General features: G+C 32.9%; 4 protein-coding genes across 4 annotated transcripts; 1 reads left to right on the top strand and 3 right to left on the bottom strand.

Moving 5' to 3' along the window:
* Positions 1-3,064: 3,064 nt before the first annotated feature.
* Positions 3,065-4,610, top strand: LOC100267788 (salicylic acid-binding protein 2). The gene is made up of 3 exons (XM_002270007.5): positions 3,065-3,534; positions 3,896-4,033; positions 4,147-4,610. Exons 1-3 carry the CDS (start codon positions 3,160-3,162, stop codon positions 4,429-4,431), a joined length of 798 nt encoding a protein of 265 aa, XP_002270043.2. The 5' UTR covers positions 3,065-3,159; the 3' UTR covers positions 4,432-4,610.
* Positions 4,611-10,851: 6,241 nt separating this feature from the next.
* LOC100253882 (methyl jasmonate esterase 1-like) lies at positions 10,852-13,595 on the bottom strand. The gene is made up of 3 exons (XM_010648292.2): positions 13,174-13,595; positions 11,553-11,687; positions 10,852-11,259 (listed from the first exon to the last, which is right to left on the bottom strand). Exons 1-3 carry the CDS (start codon positions 13,537-13,539, stop codon positions 10,975-10,977), a joined length of 786 nt encoding a protein of 261 aa, XP_010646594.2. The 5' UTR covers positions 13,540-13,595; the 3' UTR covers positions 10,852-10,974.
* A 2,148-nt stretch (positions 13,596-15,743) lies between these two features.
* Positions 15,744-18,516, bottom strand: LOC100240926 (methyl jasmonate esterase 1). Its single transcript, XM_059738429.1, has 3 exons — positions 17,710-18,516; positions 16,388-16,483; positions 15,744-16,019 (listed from the first exon to the last, which is right to left on the bottom strand). The coding sequence occupies exons 1-3, from the start codon at positions 18,073-18,075 to the stop codon at positions 15,744-15,746; spliced, it is 738 nt and encodes a 245-aa protein (XP_059594412.1). The 5' UTR covers positions 18,076-18,516.
* Positions 18,517-21,946: 3,430 nt separating this feature from the next.
* Positions 21,947-24,315, bottom strand: LOC100852870 (methyl jasmonate esterase 1-like). Its single transcript, XM_059737726.1, has 3 exons — positions 23,950-24,315; positions 22,601-22,735; positions 21,947-22,231 (listed from the first exon to the last, which is right to left on the bottom strand). The coding sequence occupies exons 1-3, from the start codon at positions 24,313-24,315 to the stop codon at positions 21,947-21,949; spliced, it is 786 nt and encodes a 261-aa protein (XP_059593709.1).
* Between the last annotated feature and the right edge of the window lie 138 nt (positions 24,316-24,453).

Here is a 24,453-nt window from a genome sequence, read left to right as displayed (position 1 = left end):
GATTCCTGATTTAAGAATTTAATTAATTTAAACATTAATTGAATTGAATATTGGTTTAGGTTAGATTTTTAGGTCTTCAATTGAATTTGATGAATGATAGATCTTGACTACCTATTTACCATAAAGGTTCATTTCTAATAAATTCCAAATTTGAGAGTTTTTTTTATTATCATTTTAGTCGACTTTAACTTTTTAATTAGCAATCTATTTTCCCAACTTTCATCTATGTTTTTATACTATTATGAGGTCGAGGTTCATGGGTTGGCCTTGCTTGTCACGTTTTAGTCACCCAATTGAACTAAATAACTTTCTTTTGTTCCTTACAACTTTTTTATTAAGTGGTGGTATACAAAGCGGTAGTCACCCTCATCATTTTTATTCTCATTGCTAACCAAGTTTGTGTGGTCAAGATTTATTAAGTGGTGGTATACAAAGCGGTAGTCACCCTCATCATTTTTATTCTCATTGCTAACCAAGTTTGTGTGGTCAAGATTGTTGTTAGATAAAGTAGAGACCATTCAAACATTATGGAATAAGGTTTGGTCAAACGGAAAGAGTGTAAATTGTGGAGAAAATTCTACAATCAACTTTGTTGGAAAAGTGGGGAAATTTGTATTATAGCCCGCGACCTTGACCAACTTGATTGCTTGATGCATTTGTACTTTGTTTGGAAAGTGGGAAAATTTGTATTCCGGAATATTTGACTTAGTAAGAATGAAAAAGTTGGAAAGCTACTTGAAGTTATTTAATTCCGCTGAAAATATCTCAAATGGATCTGCTAGAATATAAATAGTTGGAATTCAAATATGAGAAGGAAGGGCAATCAAATTCTTAAACATGCCAAGCAGATAAGTTGTGCTTGATTGGGAGCCATTGTCAAATCAGCAACTTGTCTCCAAATTCTCAACCAATTTTGCTTACTTGTAATGGAAAAGCTGATGATAGTTGAGAGAGATCGCGTGGAGATTGGAGAAGAGCAGACTCCATGTTACGTGAAAGATTCGACCACGGCCACGAATTCTCAATTTCCTTGTTTAATGGGCTTTGAGGTTTTCTGTCTGAAAGAAGCGATTCACACATAGTTTGAATTCATGCATGAGCCTAATCTATACGACTATAACCAGTAGGATGGTGTAGAGACACCAAGAGAGACCTGGTATGTCCTGATGAGATGAATATCTACTTAAATTATTAGTCTACCCCAAATTCTCCTTTGCACTTATTCCATCCAAATGGCATACGCCACCCAAGAAATATAGAAAGTGACATATTAAGCCTATTAGGTTGTAGAGCTTTAATTTAGTAACATTTTTACAAAGAATTAATTAAAAAAATACTTTTAAAACATTGATACACTCATAAATTATTAGGAGTCAAATGATGTACTAAATTTCAAAAGAAATTTTCATCCTCATATTGAAGGACAAAAGTTGGGTGCTTTCCTCGTCATGGTAGGGGTTGGAAATCCATAGAAGAACGTAGAGAAAACCATCACCCGGTTCCAACTTTCAACCAATAGTCTCTAAACTGCTCTTCTCATGGAATCCACAAGAAAATAGTAAAATACACGACACATCAATCACACACAGACGAACAACAGTGTTTCATATGTCCGCTCCTTCCTTTTTGTGGAGTCAATGTCGATGAAGTTGAAGAATCTTTTGACCATGCTTGCCCAGAATAGGAAACAGGTTGATCATGCACATGACACGTGTCATCATCATCTTCACTGTATATTTCCAGATATGGTTGATTAATTTTAAAATAAATGTTAAAAATATGTGTTGAAATTAGATATAATTAATGTTTTATTTGTTGAGAGGTTGAAATAAAGGATGTAAAGGTCATGGTAAATAATTGTAATTTATTATAAAAGAAAGATAAGCCAACGTGGCTCAAATCAAACTAGCATAGGATCCTTCATGTTACTTTAGTCCACAAAAATCAAGTTTTGTCCATCAAATTTTGGTATGAAATTAATTGAGTTTTAAATCATTTTTAAAAATTATTAGACTAATTTAATATATTACATCTTACTTATTTAGAGTTTATTTGTCTGGCCAAAAAAAAATATATATACCATTAAAAAGAAATTAATAAAGTTATTTAAATGAATTTTGGTATGTGACTTTTTTATATTAATTGGATTGGTTTTATGTTTGTAATTTTTTAATATCAATTGATCAGATTTTGAGTTTTAAAAATAGGAAATTCAATATATCTTGTGTGTGATTTTAAATTTCCATATAATAAGTTGTGAACAAGCGCTAATAATTTATTTGAGGAATCAAATGTTAGACAAAAGATACCGATGAGATTCGTCAAAACTGAACTTGTGGAATCCAATCAATTGTTTTGTTGGCCACGGCTTTGGAACTCAGAGGTAGACACGTGTTATGTTCAACCAAAATTTGTATATGATTTTTTTACTTGCAGGACCATAGCTAATTCAATGGTGAATTAAAATCAGATACCATGCTTGACAAGTTCATTTCCCTTACTTAAGCAAGACATTTCACACGTACCTGCCGGCATGGCCCATACATGTTGAATCCCTTTTTGAAACCAAGACAGAGGGTAGGCCAGGGGCCGAGCCGTGTCAAATGTTTCAGTCTTGGGCGTGCGTAAGTCGATTGAAAGGATTAGAATGGTTACTTCTATAAAAGGGTAAGCAACCAGTGTATAAATATAAAAGTATTTACAGTTCAAAAATAGAAAAGAACAGAGAAGACCTTCCACCATTATTGATTCTGATACTCTCAATGAGAACAATAGAAGTGTGTTAGCTAAAAAAGGATAGGACCCTCTACCTACCACCATTGCCTCTTGTGTTATCTTTTCATTAATAAAGTCTGTTAGCAGAGATTCCATGCTTTGGACACGATATTCGTTTTAAACAATGAAATCAAATCAAATCCTCATCAATTTATGAACACTTAAGTCAAATAATTGAAAGGGGCAATGGATTATGGCCGAGTGCCCCACTTAGGCAGCCTTTTGTGGAGGGAATCTTTCTAATATTCAACTTGACCACGTTTTATATCTGGGAACAGAACATGCGAGTCACACAATTATTTGGACTTTTCGACTGTTGAGAGTCTTGAGACTTGAGAGTTGATCTTTCCGCATCGTTCAGCAACAAGCGCCCACAAAAAATACATGGAGGTAGATCGGAAGCAAGGAAGGCATTTCGTGCTGGTTCACGGAGCTTGCCATGGAGCTTGGAGTTGGTACAAGGTCAAGCCACGGCTGGAGGCCGCCGGCCACCGAGTGACGGCGCTGGACATGGCCGCTTCCGGCATTAACAGGAAGCAAATCCAGGAGGTTCACTCAATGCATGAGTACAGCCAGCCGTTGCTGGAGATGATGGCGACGCTTCCTCCGAATGAGAAGGTGATACTGGTGGGTCACAGCCTTGGGGGCTTGAATTTGGCGGTTGCCATGGAAAAATTTCCTGAAAAAGTATCAGTCGCCGTCTTCCTCACCGCCTTCATGCCCGACACGCTGCACAGGCCCTCTTATGTCTTGGATCAGGTATGCTATAACCTTTAATATCAACTTAAGTCTTAAGAGTCTCATCATTCTATTCATAAATTTCTCAAAATAACATGAATCTTTATTCGATTTATTCACACTTTCTCCATCTTCTCCATAGTACATCAACGAAAAAGAAAAAAAGAAAAAAAAAAACAGTTCTTTAATATATGGTGGGTGTTGATAGCTTCTCCTAAATGAAAAACTGCTGTGTCCTTTTCCCCCTGTCCAAAGCAAAGCTTGCCTTCAATGGCGCGCACTAAGATGAAATCCCTCAAATTGCCACAGAAATATATGGACTTGGATTCTTCCCCTGTTTTTATGGTTGAATAGTAACTGTAAATTCTTCCCTTTTTTTTAGTATGTGGAAAGGACTCCAAACGACGCATGGTTGGATACTCAATTTTCACCTTATGGTAGTTCAGAAAAGCCTCAAAATTCAATGTTCTTTGGCCCCGAGTTCATCTCTACCAAACTCTATCAACTATCCCCCATTGAGGTAAATGAGTAAATCTCTCTCTTCAAATTTAATTTAATTACATTATGCATTTTTAAATAAAGGGTTTGAAAAAAAAAACTCATTTTAATCATATTGTATAATTTTTAATGAAGGATTTGGAACTAGTACTTGCTTTGGCAAGACCAGCTTCATTGTTCTTGGAAGATTTGGCGGAATTAAAGAAATTCTCGAACGAAGGATATGGTTCCGTTACTAGTGTTTTTATCAGGTGTGATAAGGATGAAGCTATAAGAAAGGAATTTCAACAGTGGATGATTGAGAACAGTGGAGGAGTGAAGGAGGTGATGAACATAAAGGATGCAGATCATATGGCAATGTTTTCCAAACCAGAAGAACTGTGTGCTTGTCTCCTTGAAGTGGCACATAAATACGGTTAAACTTCTTCTTTACTAGACATTGAGTTATCATATTAATGGTGGTCTTATGATAATTGAATTGTATCTTTTGGCTTGATTGAGTAATGGGATTGAATCGTGTTGGTCTTTATATGTATCAAAAATAAAATATGCAAATGTTGATTTTGGTAATGTTAGTAATTTTATTGAATTATCAATTATCTCTATCTCATGCTCTTTTTTTTTTATGTTTATTAATATTTAATTTGGAGAATTAAATATAATATCAGAATATTATAATTGGGAGGAGTAAGTGTGAGCCAAGAGTTGGAGTTGACATTTATGTCGCATACGGAATGAAGAAAAAAGAGGATGGGTGGATTTTGACATGAGAACTAACATCATTTTGTTTCATTTTACTTAATATTCTAAATTAAGTGTTTTATTTTAATTTGCCATTAAAGAAAAATATGGGAGGCATTTTATGTTTCCTTTTTGGGAAAGAACGAGTTTACAGGGAAAAAAACCAAACAAGACAAATGTGTTGGTATTTGGATTTAACACTTATACAAAATATATATTTTTGGACTGCCGGAGCTCTAATTTTATTGATGAAGAGTGCTGAATTTATACATGAACTTGTAACTTAAATGACATTAGAATAGCAGAAAATCAAGCTACTAGATGATGAACAACTACTTCCTATAAAATAGAAACCAAATCTTGACCAAATAAAAATAAGAAAATATCTAGATGTTGCAGATTTTGTGCAAGACTCCAGCTGCAATATTCAAAATTCAAATTCCAGCAAATACTAAGTCAAAATTCAACACTCCTCCTTGACTTCGTAGATGCAAACTCCAAGTCTTGCACGTAGACACTCAAACCAAACTTCGAAAGGGGTCTGCTTCTTTAACACTTTTGTTGGCAATATGTTCAGAAAATATACTGCTCTACTTGCAGTTTTAGCCCAAAATTGTTTGCATTCCATTTCAAGGATGGCATTTTTTGAGATCCACCAAACATTGTTTGCATTCCATTTCAAGGATGGCATTTTTTGAGATCCACCAACATCAGTATGCACCAGTTGCAGTTTTTGGGTTGCTCTCCAGGATATTTTCTTTGGAAAGGGAAGTTTAGTTTGCTTCCCATATTGACAAGTAGCACATATAGGAAGATCTTTTTCTAAGTCAGGAAGTCCTTCAGCTATTTGATTTTTCTTCATGTAGAGCACATCATCATGATGAAAGTGCTCGACCCTTCTGTCCCAAATTGTTGTGCTATCCTGTTGTAAAATAGCAGTATGCTCATCTTCCAGTAAATTCAAGGCAAAACTCTTGCCCTTCATTTTTATGTTGAACACCTCTTTGCCTTCAGCATCCTTGATAATGCAATTCCTATCTTCAAAATAAACTTTAAATTCTTTCTCAACGAGCTGTCCAACACTGAGTAAGTTTTGGTCAATGTCAGGCACAAACAAAACATCATAAATGAGTTTCAAACCTGTTTGGCTTTCGATAGCAACCGTTCCTTTGCCCTTCACTGGAATATACTCACCATTTCCAATTCTGACTTTGGAAATAGTTGTTCTATCAAGTTCTCTAAAGAGATCTTGATTATTTGTCATGTGGTTTGTACAACCACTATCCACAAGCCAGCTTTTAGAAGTGCTTTTATTAGCAAAACACGTTGCTGCAAACAATTGCTCCTCCTGGCAATAGTCAACTGCTGCACTAGTTTCTTCCTGCTGTTGATTTTTGCAAATCCTCTCCACATGTCCTTGTTTACCACACTTGTTGCATTTCACATCTGGTCTCCACCAACATTTTTGTGGAGAATGATTTGTCTTCTTGCAATGAGGACAAGGTGGAAAAACTCCATTTTTCTGGTTGTTGCCACACGACTTGTTGTTGTTCACCTTTCCATTTTTATGGCCTGCATTTTTCTGCATTCTTGCTTGAAATGCTCCTTCTGCAGTATCTTCTTGTCTCATGAGTCTTCTTTGTTCCACAGCCTCCAAGGAATGTAATAATTCTGTCAAGCTAATAGTTGACAGATCTTTTGAATTCTCCAAAGAGGAAATTGTAGCTTCATATTTCTCAGGAAGTGTAACCAATATCTTTTGAACAATCTTCTCATTGGAAAATTCTTTTCCAAGCAGCCTAACTTTGTCTGCTATTGAAAGAAGTTGTGCAGCATAGTCTTTAACAGCATCAGACTCCCTCATTTTCTTCATTTCAAATTCTCGAATCAAGTTCATCACCTGCATGTTTTTTATTCTTTCATCTCCTTTGTATTCCTCTTCGAGATACTCCCAAATTTCTGCAGCTGAATCAATTTTCATGATTTTGATGAAAATTGATGGTGAAACTGCAGCAAACAAGCAAGCTTTCGCTTTAGCCTTTCTTGTCCTTCTTTCTTTATGCAACTTCATTTGAGCCACAGTTGGATTGGCTCCCAGGGGAGGAACTTCATAATTTTCTTCCACTGCTTCCCAAACATCAAGTGCTTGTAGATGAACTGTCATTCTAACAGCCCAAGTTTCATAATTGTCTCCATCAAGAATTGATGGTGCAATTGTGAGACTTGACTCTTCCATTGCTAAATGATTTTAGAAGGTGTTTGGATTCACTCACCTCACTGGCCCCTCAAGATAACTATGGCTCTGATACCACTTTGTTGGTATTTGGATTTAACACTTATACAAAATATATATTTTTGGGCTGCCGGAGCTCTAATTTTATTGATGAAGAGTGCTGAATTTATACATGAACTTGTAACTTAAATGACATTAGAATAGCAGAAAATCAAGCTACTAGATGATGAACAACTACTTCCTATAAAATAGAAACCAAATCTTGACCAAATAAAAATAAGAAAATATCTAGATATTGCAGATTTTGTGCAAGACTCCAGCTGCAATATTCAAAATTCAAATTCCAGCAAATACTAAGTCAAAATTCAACAAAATGAAATTAGTCTTTGACTGTACATGAAACCTAATTGATTTTCTTCTTATAACATTTGAAATCAATTGACCTAATCTTGATGGGCTCAAGGTTCCTCCATTAAATCCTTTTCTAAGGAGAAAGAGTTTAATTTGAATGGGAGTAGTGGTGGTTTTCGGGGAGCAGCAGGTTGGTTAGGACAGGGGAAGATTCTATACCATGGTGACACGTAGCAGAGGGGCAGGAGGCCGTTTTTTTTTTGGTTTATTTTAGAGGGAGCGAGCTCTGGAGAGAAGGGGGCGACCTTTTTTCTGGGACGGCTGTTCTTGAGAGGGTGAATCAGGGGAGCTAGCGGTGAAAACAGAGAGAGGTGGCCGGAGATGAGAAGAGGAAAAGAAAGCTGTGGGAGAGCTGAGTATGGTGAGCGGGGTGAGAGTGCGGTTTTTTTTGAGAGAGTGAGCAAGCTGTGAGTGGGTCTTGAGAGACATCTGAAAGTGTGTCTTAGAACAAAGAGGAGAGAACAGGGGAGCTGAAAAACCTGTGGGAGAAGGGTCGGAGAAAGGCAACGAAGGAGGACGAAAACCTACTGATCTTGGGAGGACCAGAGGAGCACTTTCAGGTATGGTTTGTTTGCAGATTTCTTATTGATTCTTCCTCATTATTACTACTCTTCCTCTACTCTTCTTGTTGCTAGGGCACTATTTATTTGTTTGATTTGGGATAACAGAGAACTCATGTTGATCTTTGTTGGCTTCTTTTTTCTTTGCTTGATTATTGTTGTTAGTATATTCACTGCTTTATATGGTATTGTTTGGACTCGGCTTGACTCTGTTTTATTTTCACTCTGTAACAGAACTCATTTCCATTTTTGAATCCACCTCAAAATTATCCTCGATTGTTGAAGCCCATGGATTGGTTTTTGTTGGTTCATTTAATTTCCTTCTTCCATGCCTGTTTTTGGTTGTTTTCCTCTATTTCTGGTTCACTTCCCGTTTAGCTCCTTTTCCGGCCTTCACATTTCGCCCTCTGTTCTGGAACTGAAAACTGGGAGGAGCTCTTCAGGAAGCCATTCATTTTCCGTATATGAAGAATATATTTGGAGCTCCTATAGCAATTGTGTTGGAATCATCAGGTGACATCACCAGAAGGCTTTTTGATCAGTAAATGGGTTTCATTGTTTTTACCAATATGGTTCTTTTAATCTCTTGAGGAAAGTAAAAGATTGAAGGGGATGGCGATCATGAGATTAGTAAGAATGGGATTTTCTCTGTGCTAGAACATACCCTTCATATCAGTCAAACTAATGTTGGCAAGCTTTCGGAATGTGATTTTGGGAAGAGGGAGTGACATTCACCAAGCTTTGTAATGCAGATGTTCCAAAACTCTCTTTTCTGCCTACGACCCTAGGGTGATTCATGTATGGAACATATGCTGATCCTAGCTCTAAACTAGAGACCCTTAAGGATGCCTTTGATGTAGCCGTGCAAGCAGTCATCGGGAATCAGAAGCTGAGGTGGTCTTTCTGTAAGGAAAATAGAGACAGCTTGCATTAGAAAAAGGAACTTCAAGGCATGCAAATTCTGTTGAAAAGAGTGATTGGTAATTGGGTGATGATCTCTCTAGCAGAGCTGTACCTCGGACTCTTCGACGAATATTCGAATTTCTTCATGGTTCAACAATAGACGCACCTATGATTACTCCTGCAAACTGTGAGCAGGTCATCACAGCTTTGATTTTGAGCATGAAGGATGTTCTGAATGCCGCTGAAATGGCCAGATGGTGCTACCCAAGGGCCTCTCAGCTGAATAGAGCCTGCAAAATTATCTCAGACTGTAAATCCAGAAGTCACCTCAGTGTCTTACTTTAGTGGTAATCGGTGCTCTCACGGATGAAAGTTTTGGCTGAGGAAATCACCAAGATGATGTCTCCACGGCAACACTTTGTTCCAGATGCTTCTGGCGATCAGCATCATTCAAAGACATTTAAAAGCTTTAGGTGGCAGCTCCTTTTTTTCTTTCACATTCAGACCACTGCAGAAGCCCTTGCTCTCTCCAAATCAAGGTCTCCAGTTTGCATGCATTCCCATCAACTTCTTTCCATTACTCACCTCTCCTATCCACGTGCATGTGATCCATGCATGCATGACCACCCGAAACTTTTGAAAAACCCTGCATCAAAATCCTCCCTCCATTAAGTCCAAATCCCAAGCCAAATAACTCTGTGCCTAAAACCTTAGGACCAGTTCGCCATATCCCCAACCTTCATACCCACCAAACTTATCACCATACCCACCATCTTCAGTTTATCTCCAACACCATACCCAGCACCATCAGCTTATCCAAATCATCATGCCCACCAATAACTCTTCATACCTACACGACATCGATCATATTCGGAGATGGAAATCTCTCACTGGAAAATCTACCCAGCTCTACACTGGTGATATCGGTGACTTTGTATTCTTTTTCGAAAGCTTCGAGTCATTTGAGTCTAACGCAGGCAAATCCAATGCTATTTTTTTTATTAATTCTTTGAGTATTAAATAATAATAAAATTTAGAGTAAATAACTTAACGCAGGCAAATCTTATTAATTTCCTAAATAAATTTCTTAATGGAAGTCGAAAGAAAATTAAAAATAAATATTGTTTTGTTGATAAATTTTCTAAATAAGTTAAATTCTTTGAATTAAATAATAAAATCTTAGGAAATCCAAATTTAATCTCTTAACCCACTTATAAATAATGATAACTTTTTTTAATAGAGAGGATCCAAAAAAACAACGGTATAAGATAAAAAAGGTTTTGCAAGAAAAAAAAAAAAAGTAATATGTGAAATTCGTGCAATGTTTTAAATTAACTCTTCTTTGCATTTAGCAAATTTAGTTTATTTGTTGGTATTATTGCGATAAGGTATGGTGATTGATTGTTGAAACTGACAAGATTATAAAGGAAACATTGGTTAGCTTTGGAGTGTGATATGAGAGAATTGGAAAAAGAAAATATTGATATAACTTTGAATTATGACACGAGAGAATTCCAAAAGTGAACATTAATACAGCTTTGGATTGTGACAAAAGAATTAACCACATGAAATGAGCAAAACAATTCGACTTGGAAGTGTGTAATAAGAATTAACTTTGCTTTATTTATCTAAGATTTTAAGTTTCTATTGAAGGGCATGTGGTCCATGCCCAAGATCAACTTTCACATCATTTGATATATTATTATTTATCCTTCATAACTGAAAATCCTCTATTATTATAAGGGTATAATTTCAGCATAATGGCTCAATCCAATCCAATTTTAGAAGGTTTAGTGCAATTATTTCTAATATTTGAATTAAATTTGGATTAAGATTTTTAATCCAAATTTAATTTGGATTAGATTCAAATCATTTGCTATAGAAATAAAAATAATAAAAAAAGTATTCGTCATTCTACTAATATTGTTGTCGTTTAATTAGTGGATAATGCTTTTCTTTTTGTGAAAAAAAAATCATAAAATAAAACTCAAATTTATAAAATACAAGTTTTAAGTAGTTATTTAAAAATAATTAGCATTTTACATACTTTTTAATCAAATGTCTTACATTGTCTATTTAAATACTATTTTTTAATGATATAAGTGCTACACATGACTAAGAATAACTCTCAACTATTTCATACAAATAAGCACATAAGTCCAGTGGCTTACAAAACATGGGCATGTGATCTGAACCCATAATCACCTTCACCTCATCCGATGGATTATTCTTTATCATCCATCGTTGAAAATCCTCCTTCAGTATATTGTCCTTATCACACACGATGTAAACTCGACGAATTGTTCCATACTTTTCCTTAGTCACTGTTGTTTCCTTAAGCAAATTTTCTCCTCTAAAGAGCTTGGTGGGCCTCATCAACGTGGTTGCAAGCGTCAAATCCTATAAAAAAATATAAGAAATAAAAAAACATATTTAACAAATATTTTCTAGAAATATATTTTAATTGTTTTTATTTGTTTGGAAATGATTATTTAAAAAAAAATAAAAATAAAATATTATAGATAAAAATTATATATATTGAGTTCTCAAATAGATTTTATTTTATAAAAAATAAAAAATAAATAAATAAACAGTCCATGTGTCTTCGCAAAATTAAATTGAAGATACAACAATACTTAGTCATCATGTGATTTTGATATACAAGTGAGAAAAGACACGACTGAATCTGATACCTCAGGTGGGGAGAGCTGATAAAGCTTGGCTGCCAAGTCCTCCGGGCTAAATATGATGGAGGTTGGAGGATTGTTGGACCCTCTATCGAACGTGTACTGCGTATCCATGGAAGCACCCTGACGTCTCTGGTGAAGCTGTAATCCCATATGAATATTAAGTCATTTTTTTGAACTCAAACTGATTATCAATTACATAATCAGTTAAGGATGAAATTCTCTATACTCTGAATTTCACTGTCAACTCAGAGATAGCCTCCGGATCACTCAAGCATGGCATAGTGCCATTTAAGTCTTTTAAGTTTAATATATTTGTGCAAAAGAGATGTTTAAAAAATAATAATAACTCACTTATTATAAATTTTAAATATAATTAAAATACTTAACTCTTATATTTTTTACAACATGGGAGATGGGTATAAAAGAAATTCATAAAACATGTTTTTATTGGAAAAATAATTTTTCTTATTTTAAAGGATGAAGGTTTATTTTGAATTTAGAAATTATTTTAATCTCCTAAAACAATCCTTGAGTTTAATTGATTTGTAATTAATATTTAAATTTTTTTTTAAATGTTTGAATTCAAAGGTAAAAATGACCAAGAAAAATGTTAAAATTATCTAATCATAGGATAGAGGGATCTCATTAATATTATTCTATGTAAGAGTGTAACTTGAATGGGTTGACTTGACCCAACACAAACATTTTCAATTGTCGGGTTGAGCTTGAGTTAAGTTTTATAAACCCAAATTTAATTCGGTTTTGGCTCATACTAAAGTTCAAACAACCTAAGCCTAATCAAAACTCAATTTAATGTTTTTATAATGTTTGTTATCATATATAATAATATTCATTTTTTTATTTTTTTTAACATCAAAATTATAATTATATTATGTACTTTTTCATTTTTTTAAAAGATATATAAATTTATTTTTATTTTGATTTTTTTTTCTTGTTTACTATTTAAATTTTGGTATAAATATGTAAAAAAAATGTTTTTTTTTTAAATTATTATAGATGAATTTTGAATCATGCAATACAATTAATCCGAGTCCATCCTTATCAACTTGAGTTCAATCTAACCAATTTAAGTTTAACCCGACTAACTTGAATCAACTCAAATTCAACTTAAATTAACTTAAATTCAACTCGAATTGAGAAAAAAATGAAATTAAGTTGGCCTAGAGTTAAGATTTATCAATATTAATTTTCAATTGGTAGGAATTTGAGTGATTTCAATCCATTCCAATCCAATTTGATTTTTTTTCTTCTTTTTTTTTATGGACTTGGACAACTAAATTTGTTATTTATGTAATTTGCAAATTATTTTTTTTTTATTTCAATCCAATAAAAAAACAAGTCATTTTTTAGGTGTTTTGAGTAATAATTGAAAATATATATAAAAAAAAAATGTTTTGGAACTTTTACATTGAGTACAAGTGTTTGAGAAGAATTAAAAAAAAAAAACAATTTTTCATATTTGAGTTCTCAAATACAATTTTGAAACTTAGCAAACAGATGTAAAAATTTTCATAATTCTAGGCCCTCTTCAGCTGTCTACTCGAGAAAGGCTGAAATGGAAACATCCTTTTTGTCCATGAAAAGAGTTTAAGAGAGAGCATACCTCTTGATAAACAGTGGAAAGATTGAAATCAGGACCCGGCATATAAGCAGAAACGAAAACTGCGACAGAAATTTTCTGAGGGAACCTCTCCATAGCAACCGATACGCTGACCCCACCCAAGCTGTGAGCCACCAGGATCACCTTCTCCCCGGCTACGAGTGAGGTCATGAATTTCATTAATGGTTCATGGTAGTCTGAAATTGAATTAAGCTCGTCTAATCGCTTTCCATTGGCACCGGCAGCGGCTAGGTCCAAGGCAGTGACCTTGTGACCAGCAGATCTTAGAAAAGTTGTCACCTTATACCAACACCATGCTCCATGACAGGCTCCATGAACCAGCACAAAATGCCTCTCTCTTTTCTCCATCCTCTCCTATTGTTGCTTGTACTACTTGGTTTTTTCTTACTTTTATGGTATGGACCAGTTTCATTCAGGTCCCACAAGCCTTAGATATTATACGGTATGTGGTTTAGATTGTTTTGTTCTTGGTTCCTTGTTTAGCAAGTAGGCCTTGTGCAAGTTTGTATTGTACGGAACAGTTTTATTGTAAAATTAGATTTTTTTATAAAATATAAAAAAGTTATTGAAATACGTATATAAGTATTTTAAGTCATAAGAAACAAAAGTCATGAGATGTAGATAAGTTTGCAAATAGTATATGAGGTGGATAAAGATACAAAGAAAAACATGAGGCACCCGATGGAGTGAAAGAGCTTGTGGTATGGTATGGATACAAAGAGTTGAAAAATATGGGATGTTTCGATAATCCGATAATTGTATTTAGTTCACTCCTTTGTAATATTCTTTGTTGTATAGTGGAATAATTCTCAGTCATCTGTGTACGTAAACATGGTTGGTCGAACCACGTTAAAACCTTGTATACTATATGTGTGATTGTTTTATTTTTGTGTTTTTTATACGATTACTTTTATTAGTTATTTTCAAATAATGATAACTTGAAAATTTATCATAAATAATTATTTTCATTTAACTAAATATTGGATTATTTCTTCTTCCGTTCAATTTTTAAGTATAAACTATGTCATGTTAAGAAATTTAAAATGGATCTAATTTTGTTTACAAGTTAAGACATCTTGATTAAGGGGTAAATAATGAATTATAATATTTCAACTTTAATTAAGTTGGTTTATCAATATTTAAACAAAGTTGGAGAAAAAAAAAAGGGCGATACCTATATTTTTGTCTTTCAATAAATTAACATATAGTTTTAGTCATTACACCTAGTTATTTCTTTTTTTTCTTCTTCTTCTTTTCTTTTCCTTTTGACACGCAATGACATACCTTTCAAGACTTTAAGCTCACAAAATTTTTCAAGTCTTCTCATCATATCTTTTAAAATTCTAGTCACTCAAAGTATTTAATACTTTTAGCTATAACTTATAAGAGTTTTGACCTATTAAAAAAATGAACCAAAAATACTTTGCAAAATATTAAAAGTTCATAATTATATCTTTTAGCTTAAATGTGAGTGTTATGTGTTCGCTAGTTCACATATTTGCAATATAACCTAGGATGGTTGAGCTTCGTAACATGCTTATCACAATCAATTCATCCTTCTATAATTTTTCTTTTCCCTTTTGGTTCTACTCATTTTAATGCAAAAAAGAACCAAAGCATATTTATTAGTTGATTTTACCCATGGTAACACACCTGACTATATGGAGTCTAGACTTGAAAATTTTATGCATTTTCGGTCTAACAAGCTATGATACTTAGACCTAGCATTACATGTGAAAGAAAACAAAAAGTAATAATAAAAATATAATTTTTGTGGGAAAATTAAAATTGCTATGAAATATTTTATTTTCTTATATGTTATTTAGATATTGACATATTGACTTGTTAATTAAAGTTGAAATACTATAATATTTTTTTGTCATTTCTTTTATCAAAATGTCTTAGTTCAGAAATACTTGAAATTTAAATTCCTTTTAAGCTTCTATTTCTATAAACTCCAATTGGCTTAAGTAATATGAAAGTTTACAAATGAATTGCCTAATTTTCTTTCCCATGTAATGAAGTTAAAATATATATATATATATATATATATATATATATATATATATATAGATATATAAAATGTTGTTGATTCTGGTAATGCAAGTTGTTTTAGAAAATTTACCTCTTTTTTCTAACTTGACTCAATTTTAACCATTTGACTCAGTGATTAAAGTATATATCACTTTGATACAATCATTGGTTACCGGTTGAAACCCCATTTTTTGCCAACATGACAACAAGAACACAGATCCTTAAAAAATAAATAAGTATCAAATTTTAGTAAATCATTCTAATACATAATATTAAATGTAATGTTGAGGCAAATGCTATATTTTGATAAGAACTTGACGAGTGTATAGATGAATGAATTGGAAAAAGTAAACATTGGTACAACTTTGGATTATAAGAGAATTAGGAAAAGAAAACATTGATATAACTTTGGATTGTGACACAAGAAATGCAAAAAGCTCTAGAATGTGACAAAAGAACTAGCCAAATGAAACGGGTAAAACAATTCGACTTAGAATTATATGCTTGTGATACAATAACTAAGAATAACTTTCAACTATTTCTTGCAAATAAGCACATAGCTCCAATGGCTTACAGAACATGGGCATGTGATCTGAACCCAAAATCACTTTCACCTCATCCGTTAGATTATTTTTTATCATCCATCGTTGAAAATCCTCATCTAGCACATTATCTTTATCACACACGATATAAACTCGACGAATCGTTCCATACTTTTCCTTAGTCACCGTTATTTTCTTCAGCAAATTTTCTCCATTGATGGGCCTCATCAACATGGTTGCAAGCATCAAATCCTATGCTCAAATTCATCATGGTTACAACTTACAATAGTGTTTTTAAAAATAAAAAATAGAAAAACATATTCAATAGGTACTTTTTGAAAATATATTTTAATTGCTTTTATTTGTTTTTAAGGATTATTTTAAAAAATAATTATATAAATATACAAATTAATCAAAAATAAAATACCACTTGTAAAAATTATTCTTAAAAATATTTTAAATTCTCAAATAAACTTTGATCTTATAAAAGATTGAAAAACAGTTCATGTGTCCACAAAAAATTAAATCGAAAAATCTGTTTTGAAAGGTACAGCAATACTTAGTCATCATGTCGTTTTGATATATATACAAGTGAGAAAAGACACGACTGAATATGATACCTCAGGTGGGGAGAGCTGATAAAGCTTGGCTGCCAAGTACTCCGGGCCAAATATCACGGAGGTTGGAGGATTGTTGGGCCCTCTATCGAACGTGTACTGCGTATCCATGGAAGCACCCGGACTTCTCTGGTGAAGCTGTAATTCCATATGAATATTAAGTCGTTTTTTTGAACTCAAATTGATTATCAATTACATAATCAGTTAAGGATGAAATTCTCTATACTCTCAAATTTAAAAAAAAAAAAAACCAAATTATAATTGTATTATGTATTTTTTTATTTTAATATATATAAATTTATTGTTATTTTGAAATTTTTGTATAAATGTTTAAAAAAAAGTTTTTTCAAAATCATTATAAGTTAATTTTAAATCATGCAATCCAATCAATCTAATCAACCCAAGTCCATCTCAATCAATTCGAATTCAATCTAATCAATCTAAGTTTAAAAAAATTGAAGTTGTATCGAAATTAGTTTAAATACTTCAGGTTAAAGATTTAGTTAAGTTGAATTTGCATTAATTAATTTTTAAATTCGAATCAAGTTGAAGTAAGGATCAATCCCACCCATGTTGCACACTGAATTCCATGCCACACTGAATGCCACGCGACTGGATATGGAGAAAGAAAAGAGGATAAGCAACTTCACCTTCGGGAGAAACAACTCTAGAATCCCCCAAATTTGCGTGGGGACAGCATGTGCCCTTCTACCAACGTTATTAAAATCATTTCTTGAATGAATACGAGTCCCTAGTTTTACAATCGTGTAAACTTTGGTACAAATATCATACTACATTTTATATATTTAAAATTAAAAATAGTTATAAAATGACTTTTAAAAATGAATATAAATTTAATTTCTTTAATTATTTTTAACCTCTACCATATCAATTACAAATTAACTAAATATACGATTAATTTTATTTTCCAATAAAATTTTTACCAATATTAATTTTCAATAGGGGAGGGATTTGAGTGACTTCAATCAAATCCAATCCAATTTGAAATTTTTTTCATGGACTTGGACAACTAAATTTGTAATTTATGTAATTTACAATTTTTTTTTTTTTAGTCCAATCAACAACGGGTTGTTTCTTAGCTGTTTTGAGTAATAATTGAAAATATAAAAGATACTGTAAAACTTTTACATTGTAAGTGTTGAAAAGAATATTTTTGATATTTGAGTTTTCAAATAGAATTCTAAAACTTCACGAACAGATGTAAAAATTTTCATAATTCTAGGCCCTCTTCAGCTGTCTACTATTGAAAGACTGAAATGGAAACATCCTTTTTGTCCATGGAAAGAGTTTAAGAGAGAGTGTACCTCTTGAAGAACAGTGGGAAGATTTAAATCAGGACCCGGCATTAGAGCTGCTACGAAAACTCCCACAGAAATTTTCTGAGGGAACCTCTCCATTGCAACCGATACGCTGACCCCACCCAAGCTGTGAGCTACCAGGATCACCTTTTCCCCGGTTACGAGTGAGGTCATGAACTCAATCAATGGTTCATAGTAGTCTGAAATTGAATTAAGCTCGTCTAGTCGCTTTCTATTGGCACCGGCAGCCGCGAGGTCCAAGGCAGTGACTCTGTGACCAGCAGATCTCAGCAAAGTTGCCACCTTATACCAACACCATGCCCCATGACAGGCTCCATGAACTAATACAAAGTGCCTCTCCCTTTTCTCCATCCTCCCCTGTTGTTGCTTTTACTAGTGGGTTTTTTCTTACTTTTATAGTATGGAACAGTTTCATTCAGGTCCCATAAGCCTTGAATATTTTATGGTTTGGTGATTGAGATTGTTTTGTTCTTGGTTCCTTGTTTCGCAAGTGTGGCCTTGTGCAAGTTTGAGTCCTGTCGTTGGCTTGTGTCTTTACACTCAGATATATATGTTGAACCCTCCATCGCTTTTGTTTGTTTTCAGATAAGAGTTCTCTGTTGCCCAACCCCGCGCTCTTCATATATCTAAGCAATTTTATGGATCATTTTGTGTTTGATGAACTCCCCTCGCCTAAAAGAAGTACAAAAGAAAAACAATTTCTAATTTGTTTCCTAGACTAAACGCTGCTCAAATGTTCAATTGAAAGATGAAGACTACGTGGCCAATATGGAGTAATTCAATTTACGGCCACAAGAGAATGGATCTGTCACACCGGGAACTGACATTACAACAGAACAAAGATATAATGATATTGGTTGGAGCTGAAGGTATTGAAGGTGAGGCAAGTCCCTATCTCATAACTGAGTTTCCAAAGACGGCTTTCTTTCAACTTTGTTTTTTTCAATATCGCAGGCAAACCTGGAATCTTCCCTCCCACTTAGACACTTGATTCTAACCAATCAAGACAAGCGGACTCTACAAAGTTTATTTAAATATATTTGTCCTTCGTAGTATATAGCATATTCCTTATCATAATAATAATGCCACAACTTTCCATGAAGCAATGAATGGCGGAAGAACCCCCAAAAATTAAAATCTTGGAAATACCACTCTAGAATCCTCGAGAAATCCAGCTAACAGGTTGAGAAACATTATAGCAAGGTTTCTCCACCTCTCCTAGTAATAATTGAACTAGAAGCCACAGCTTGAGAAGGACCATTGTGGGGGGCAACCGTGAAAGATTTGGGCAGTCAAAGTGCTGATGCACAGGTTCCGACTATTGACCATTCCAAAAGTGGCAGAAGCTAGACTGTATTCAACTCACCCACCCAGAGCAGGAAGCCTTGGTTGAGTGGAGTATCCTGCTAGGATCAGTATTAGGCTGGTATTGTTTTTGATATTCTGTATTACTAGGGAATTACAAGATAGAAGTGATAAAGAAAGAAAGAAAGAAAGAAAGAAGAAAGAAGAAAAAATAAATAAAATAAAATAAAAGAGTTGAATTTTCAATCATGAGGATATGGCTTCTCTTCCATTCTCCCAAGTACCATAGTGTGAGTGTGTGACAGATAAAACATTGCATAAGCAAAATTTTGACATGGCAAAGTTTTAATAAAAATTACCCACTAAATTAAAAGGTGCACCTCATCATATAAATGACGCAATTTTGAGACTTCAAGTGTAGCTTTTCTTGATTTAGTTAACTTTAATAATTTAATTTCCATAAAATCTAATATGAGAAAGTCTCCAGAAAAATGAGTGCATAATAAGATGGTCAAACACATAATCCAGCTAATTTCTATGAGCGAAATTTACTTAATAGTACTCTCATAAAAATAAAAAATTACTTCATGGTACATAGTATAGTTCCATCAGTCACTAGGGGATACTTTGACTTTTCATTTTTTTTATTTTTATAATCGTGGATGTCCGGATCAGTTTACACGCACCTCGACTAATCCCATGGGGCCCTGAAATTAACGATCGGGTAAACCTCCAATGGCCCTAAGGGGCCTCAAACTGGTGACCCTCAGGTCCCACAAGCCTTAGATATTTTATGGTATGTGGTTTAGATTGTTTTGTTCTTGGTTCCTTGTTTCGTAAGTGGGGCCTTGTGCAAGTCTGAATTGTATGGAACAGTTTCACTGTAAAATTAGATTTTATTATAAAATATAAAAAAGTTATTGAAAATATGTCTATAAATATTCTAAGTCACGAGGGAAAAAAGCCATGAGATGTAGATGAATCTATAAATACTATATGAGGTAGATAGAGATATAAGGAAGAATATGAGGTACCCAATGGAGTGAAAAGGCTTGTGATATGGTATGGATACAAAGAGTGAAAAAATATGGGATGTTGCGATAATCCAATAGTTGTATTTGGTTCACTCCTCTGTAATATTCTCTGTTATATAGTGGAATAATTCTCAGTCATCCGTGTACGTAAGCATGGTTGGTCGAACCACGTTAAAACCTTGTGTACCATATGTGTGATTGTTTTATCTTTGTGTTTTTTATGCGATTACTTTTATTAGTTATTTTTAAATAATGATAACTTGAAAATTTATCATAAATAATTATTTTCATTTAACTAAATATTGGATTATTTCTTCTTCCGTTCAATTTTTAAGTATAAACTATGTCATGTTAAGAAATTTAAAATGGATCTAACTTTGTTTACAAGTTAAGACATTTTGATTAAGGGATAAATAATGAATTATAATATTTCAACTTTAATTAAGTTGATTTATCAATATTTAAGCAAAGTTGGAGAAAAAAAAAAGGATGATACCTATATTTTTGTCTTTCAATAAATTAACATATAGTTTTAGTCATTACACCTAGTTATTTCTTTTTTCTCTTCTTCTTCTTCTTTTTTCCTTTATTTCTTTGACACACAATGGCATACCTTTCAAGACTTTAAGCTCATAAAATTTTTCAAGTCTTCTCGTCTTATCTTTTAAAATTCTAGTCACTCAAAGTATTTAATACTTTTAGCTATAACTTATAAGAGTTTTGACCTATTAAAAAAATGAACCAAAAATACTTTGCAAAATATTAAAAGTTCGTAATTATCTCTTTTAACTTAAATGTGAGTGTTATGTGTTCACTAATTCGCATATTTGCAATATAACCTAGGATGGTTGAGCTTTGTAACATGCTTATCACAATCAATTCATCCTTCTATAATTTTTCTTTTCCCTTTTGGTTCTACTCATTTTAATGTAAAGAAGAACCAAAGCATATTTATTAGTTGATTTTACCCAAGGTTACACACCTGACTATATGGAGTCTAGACTTGAAAATTTTATGCATTTTTGGTCTAACAAGCTATGATACTTAGACCTAGCATTACATGTGAAAGAAAACAAAAAGTAAAAATAAAAATATAATTTTTGTGGGAAAATTAAAATTGCTATGAAATATTTTATTTTCTTAAATGTTGTTTAGATATTGACATATTGGCTCGTTAATTAAAGTTAAAATACTCTTAACATTTTTTTTTTCATTTCTTTTATCAAAATGTCTTGGTTGGGAAATACTTGAAATTTAAATTCCTCTTAAGCTTCTATTTCTATAAACTCCAACGGGCTTAAGTATTATGAAAGTTTATGAATGAATTGCCTAATTTTCTTTCCCATGCAATGAAGTTATAAAAAATAAAAATAAAAATAAACTTGTTGATTTTGGTAATGCAAGTTGTTTTAGAAAGTTTAACTCTTTTTTCTAACCTGACTCAGTTTTACCCATTTGTCTCAGTGATTAAAGTATCACTTTGATACAATGAGTCATTGGTTATTGAGTGAAACCCCTTATTTTGCCAACATAACAACAAGCACACAAATCCTTAAAAAATAAACAAGTATAAAATTTTAGTAAATCATTCTAATACATAATACTAAATGTAATGTTGAGGCAAATGCTATATTTTGATAACAGCATTCCTCACCAGGTCATGTCGTGTATAAGAAATTGACGAGTGTATAGATGAATGAATTGGAAAAAGTAAACATTGGTACAACTTTGGACTATAAGAGAATTAGGAAAATAAAGCATTGATATAGCTTTGGATTGTGACACAAGAGAATTGCAAAAAGCTTTGGAATTTGACAAAAGAACTAGTCAAATGACATGGGGAAAACAATTCGACTTAGAATTGTATGCCTATGATACAATAATTAAGAATAACTTTCAACCATTTCTTGCAAATAAACACATAGATCCAATGGCTTACAGAACATGGGCATGTGATCTGAACCCAAAATCACTTTCACCTCATCCGTTAGATTATTTTTTATCATCCATCGCTGAAAATCCTCTTCTAGCATCTTATCCTTATCACATATAATATAAACTCGACGAACCGTTCCATACTTTTCCTTAGTCACTGTTGTTTCCGTCAGCAAATTTTCTCCATTAAAGACATTGATGGGCCTCATCAACGTGGTTGCAAGCATCAAATCCTATGCTCAAATTCATCATGGTTACAACTTACAATAGTGTTTTTAAAAATAAAAAATAGAAAAACATATTCAATAGGTACTTTTTGAAAATATATTTTAATTGCTTTTATTTATTTTTAAGGATTATTTTTTAAAAATAATTATATAAATATACAAATTAATCAAAAATAAAATACCACATATAAAAAATATTCTTAAAAATATTTTAAATTCTCAAATAAACTTTGATCATATAAAAGATTGAAAAACAGTCCATGTGTCTTCAAAAAATTAAATCGAAAAATCTGTTTTGAAAGATACAGCAATACTTAGTCATCATGTCATTTTGATATATGTACAAGCGAGAAAAGACACGACTGAATATGATACCTCAGGTGGGGAGAGCTGATAAAGCTTGGCTGCCAAGTACTCCGGGCCAAATATCAGGGAGGTTGGAGGATTGTTGGGCCCTCTGTCGAACGTGTACTGCGTATCCAAGGAAGCACCCACACTACTCTGATGAAGCTGTAATTCCATATGAATATTAAGTCATTTTTTTGAACTCAAACTGATTATCGATTACATAATTAGTTAAGGATGAAATTCTCTATAGTCTCAAATTTATAAAAAAAAAAATATCAAATTATAATTATATTTTTTTTTAATATATATATATATGAAATTTTTGTATAAATGCTTAAAAAAAATTTTTTAAAAATTATTATAAATTGATTTTAAATCATGCAATTCAATCAATCTGATCACTCAGATTTATCCCAATCAATTCGAATTCAATCTAATCAATCTAAGTTTAAAAAAATAAAAAAATAATAAAAAAAAGATTGGATTAAACTTAATTTAAATACCGGTTAAAGATTTAGTTAAGTTGAGTTTGCATTAATTATTTTTAAAATTCGAATCAAGTTGAAGTAAGGATCAATCCTCCCACCCATGTTGCACACTGAATTCCACGCCACACTGAATGCCACGCGGCTGGATATGGAGAAAGAAAAGAGGATAAGCAACATCACCTTTGGGAGAAACAACATCCATTATCAACTTCTTGTAGTTCTCTAGAATCCCCCAAATTTGCGTGGGGGTACCAACGTTATTAAAATCATTTCTTGAATGAATACGAGTCCCTAGTTTTACAATCGAGTGAACTTTGGTACAAATATCATACTATATTTTATATATATTTAAAATTAAAAATAGTTATAAAATGACTTTTAAAAATGAATATAAATTTAATTCCTTTAATTATTTTTAACCTCTGCCATATCAATTACAAATCAACTAAATACACGATTAATTTTATTTTCCAATAAAAATTTTACCGATATTAATTTTCAATAGCGGAGGGATTTGAGTGACTTTAATCAAATCCAATCCAATTTAATTTTTTTTTCATGGACTTGGACAACTAAATTTGTAATTTATGTAATTTACAAAATTTTTTTTTTTTTCAATCCAATCAACAACGGGTCGTTTTTTAGTTGTTTTGAGTAATAATTGAAAATATAAAAGATATTGTAGAACTTTTACGTTGTATGTAAGTGTTGAAAAGAATAATCCAAAAAAATTATTTTTGATATTTGAGTTTTCAAATAGAATTCTAAAACTTCACGAACAGATGTAAAAATTTTCATAATTCTAGGCCCTCTTCAGCTGTCTACTATTGAAAGACTGAAATGGAAACATCCTTTTTGTCCATGGAAAGAGTTTAAGAGAGAGTGTACCTCTTGAAGAACAGTGGGAAGATTTAAATCAGGACCCGGCATTAGAGCTGCTACGAAAACTCCCACAGAAATTTTCTGAGGGAACCTCTCCATTGCAACCGATACGCTGACCCCACCCAAGCTGTGAGCTACCAGGATCACCTTTTCCCCGGTTACGAGTGAGGTCATGAACTCAATCAATGGTTCATAGTAGTCTGAAATTGAATTAAGCTCGTCTAATCGCTTTCCATTGGCACCGGCAGCCGCGAGGTCCAAGGCAGTGACTCTGTGACCAGCAGATCTCAGCAAAGTTGCCACCTTATACCAACACCATGCCCCATGACAGGCTCCATGAACTAATACAAAGTGCCTCTCCCTTTTCTCCATCCTCCCCTGTTGTTGCTTTTACTAGTGGGTTTTTTCTTACTTTTATAGTATGGAACAGTTTCATTCAGGTCCCATAAGCCTTGAATATTTTATGGTTTGGTGATTGAGATTGTTTTGTTCTTGGTTCCTTGTTTCGCA

This window comes from Vitis vinifera, chromosome 7, assembly GCF_030704535.1.
Source record: "Vitis vinifera cultivar Pinot Noir 40024 chromosome 7, ASM3070453v1".
NCBI classification, from domain to species: domain Eukaryota; kingdom Viridiplantae; phylum Streptophyta; class Magnoliopsida; order Vitales; family Vitaceae; genus Vitis; species Vitis vinifera.
This window is presented reverse-complemented; position numbering and strand designations above follow the sequence as displayed.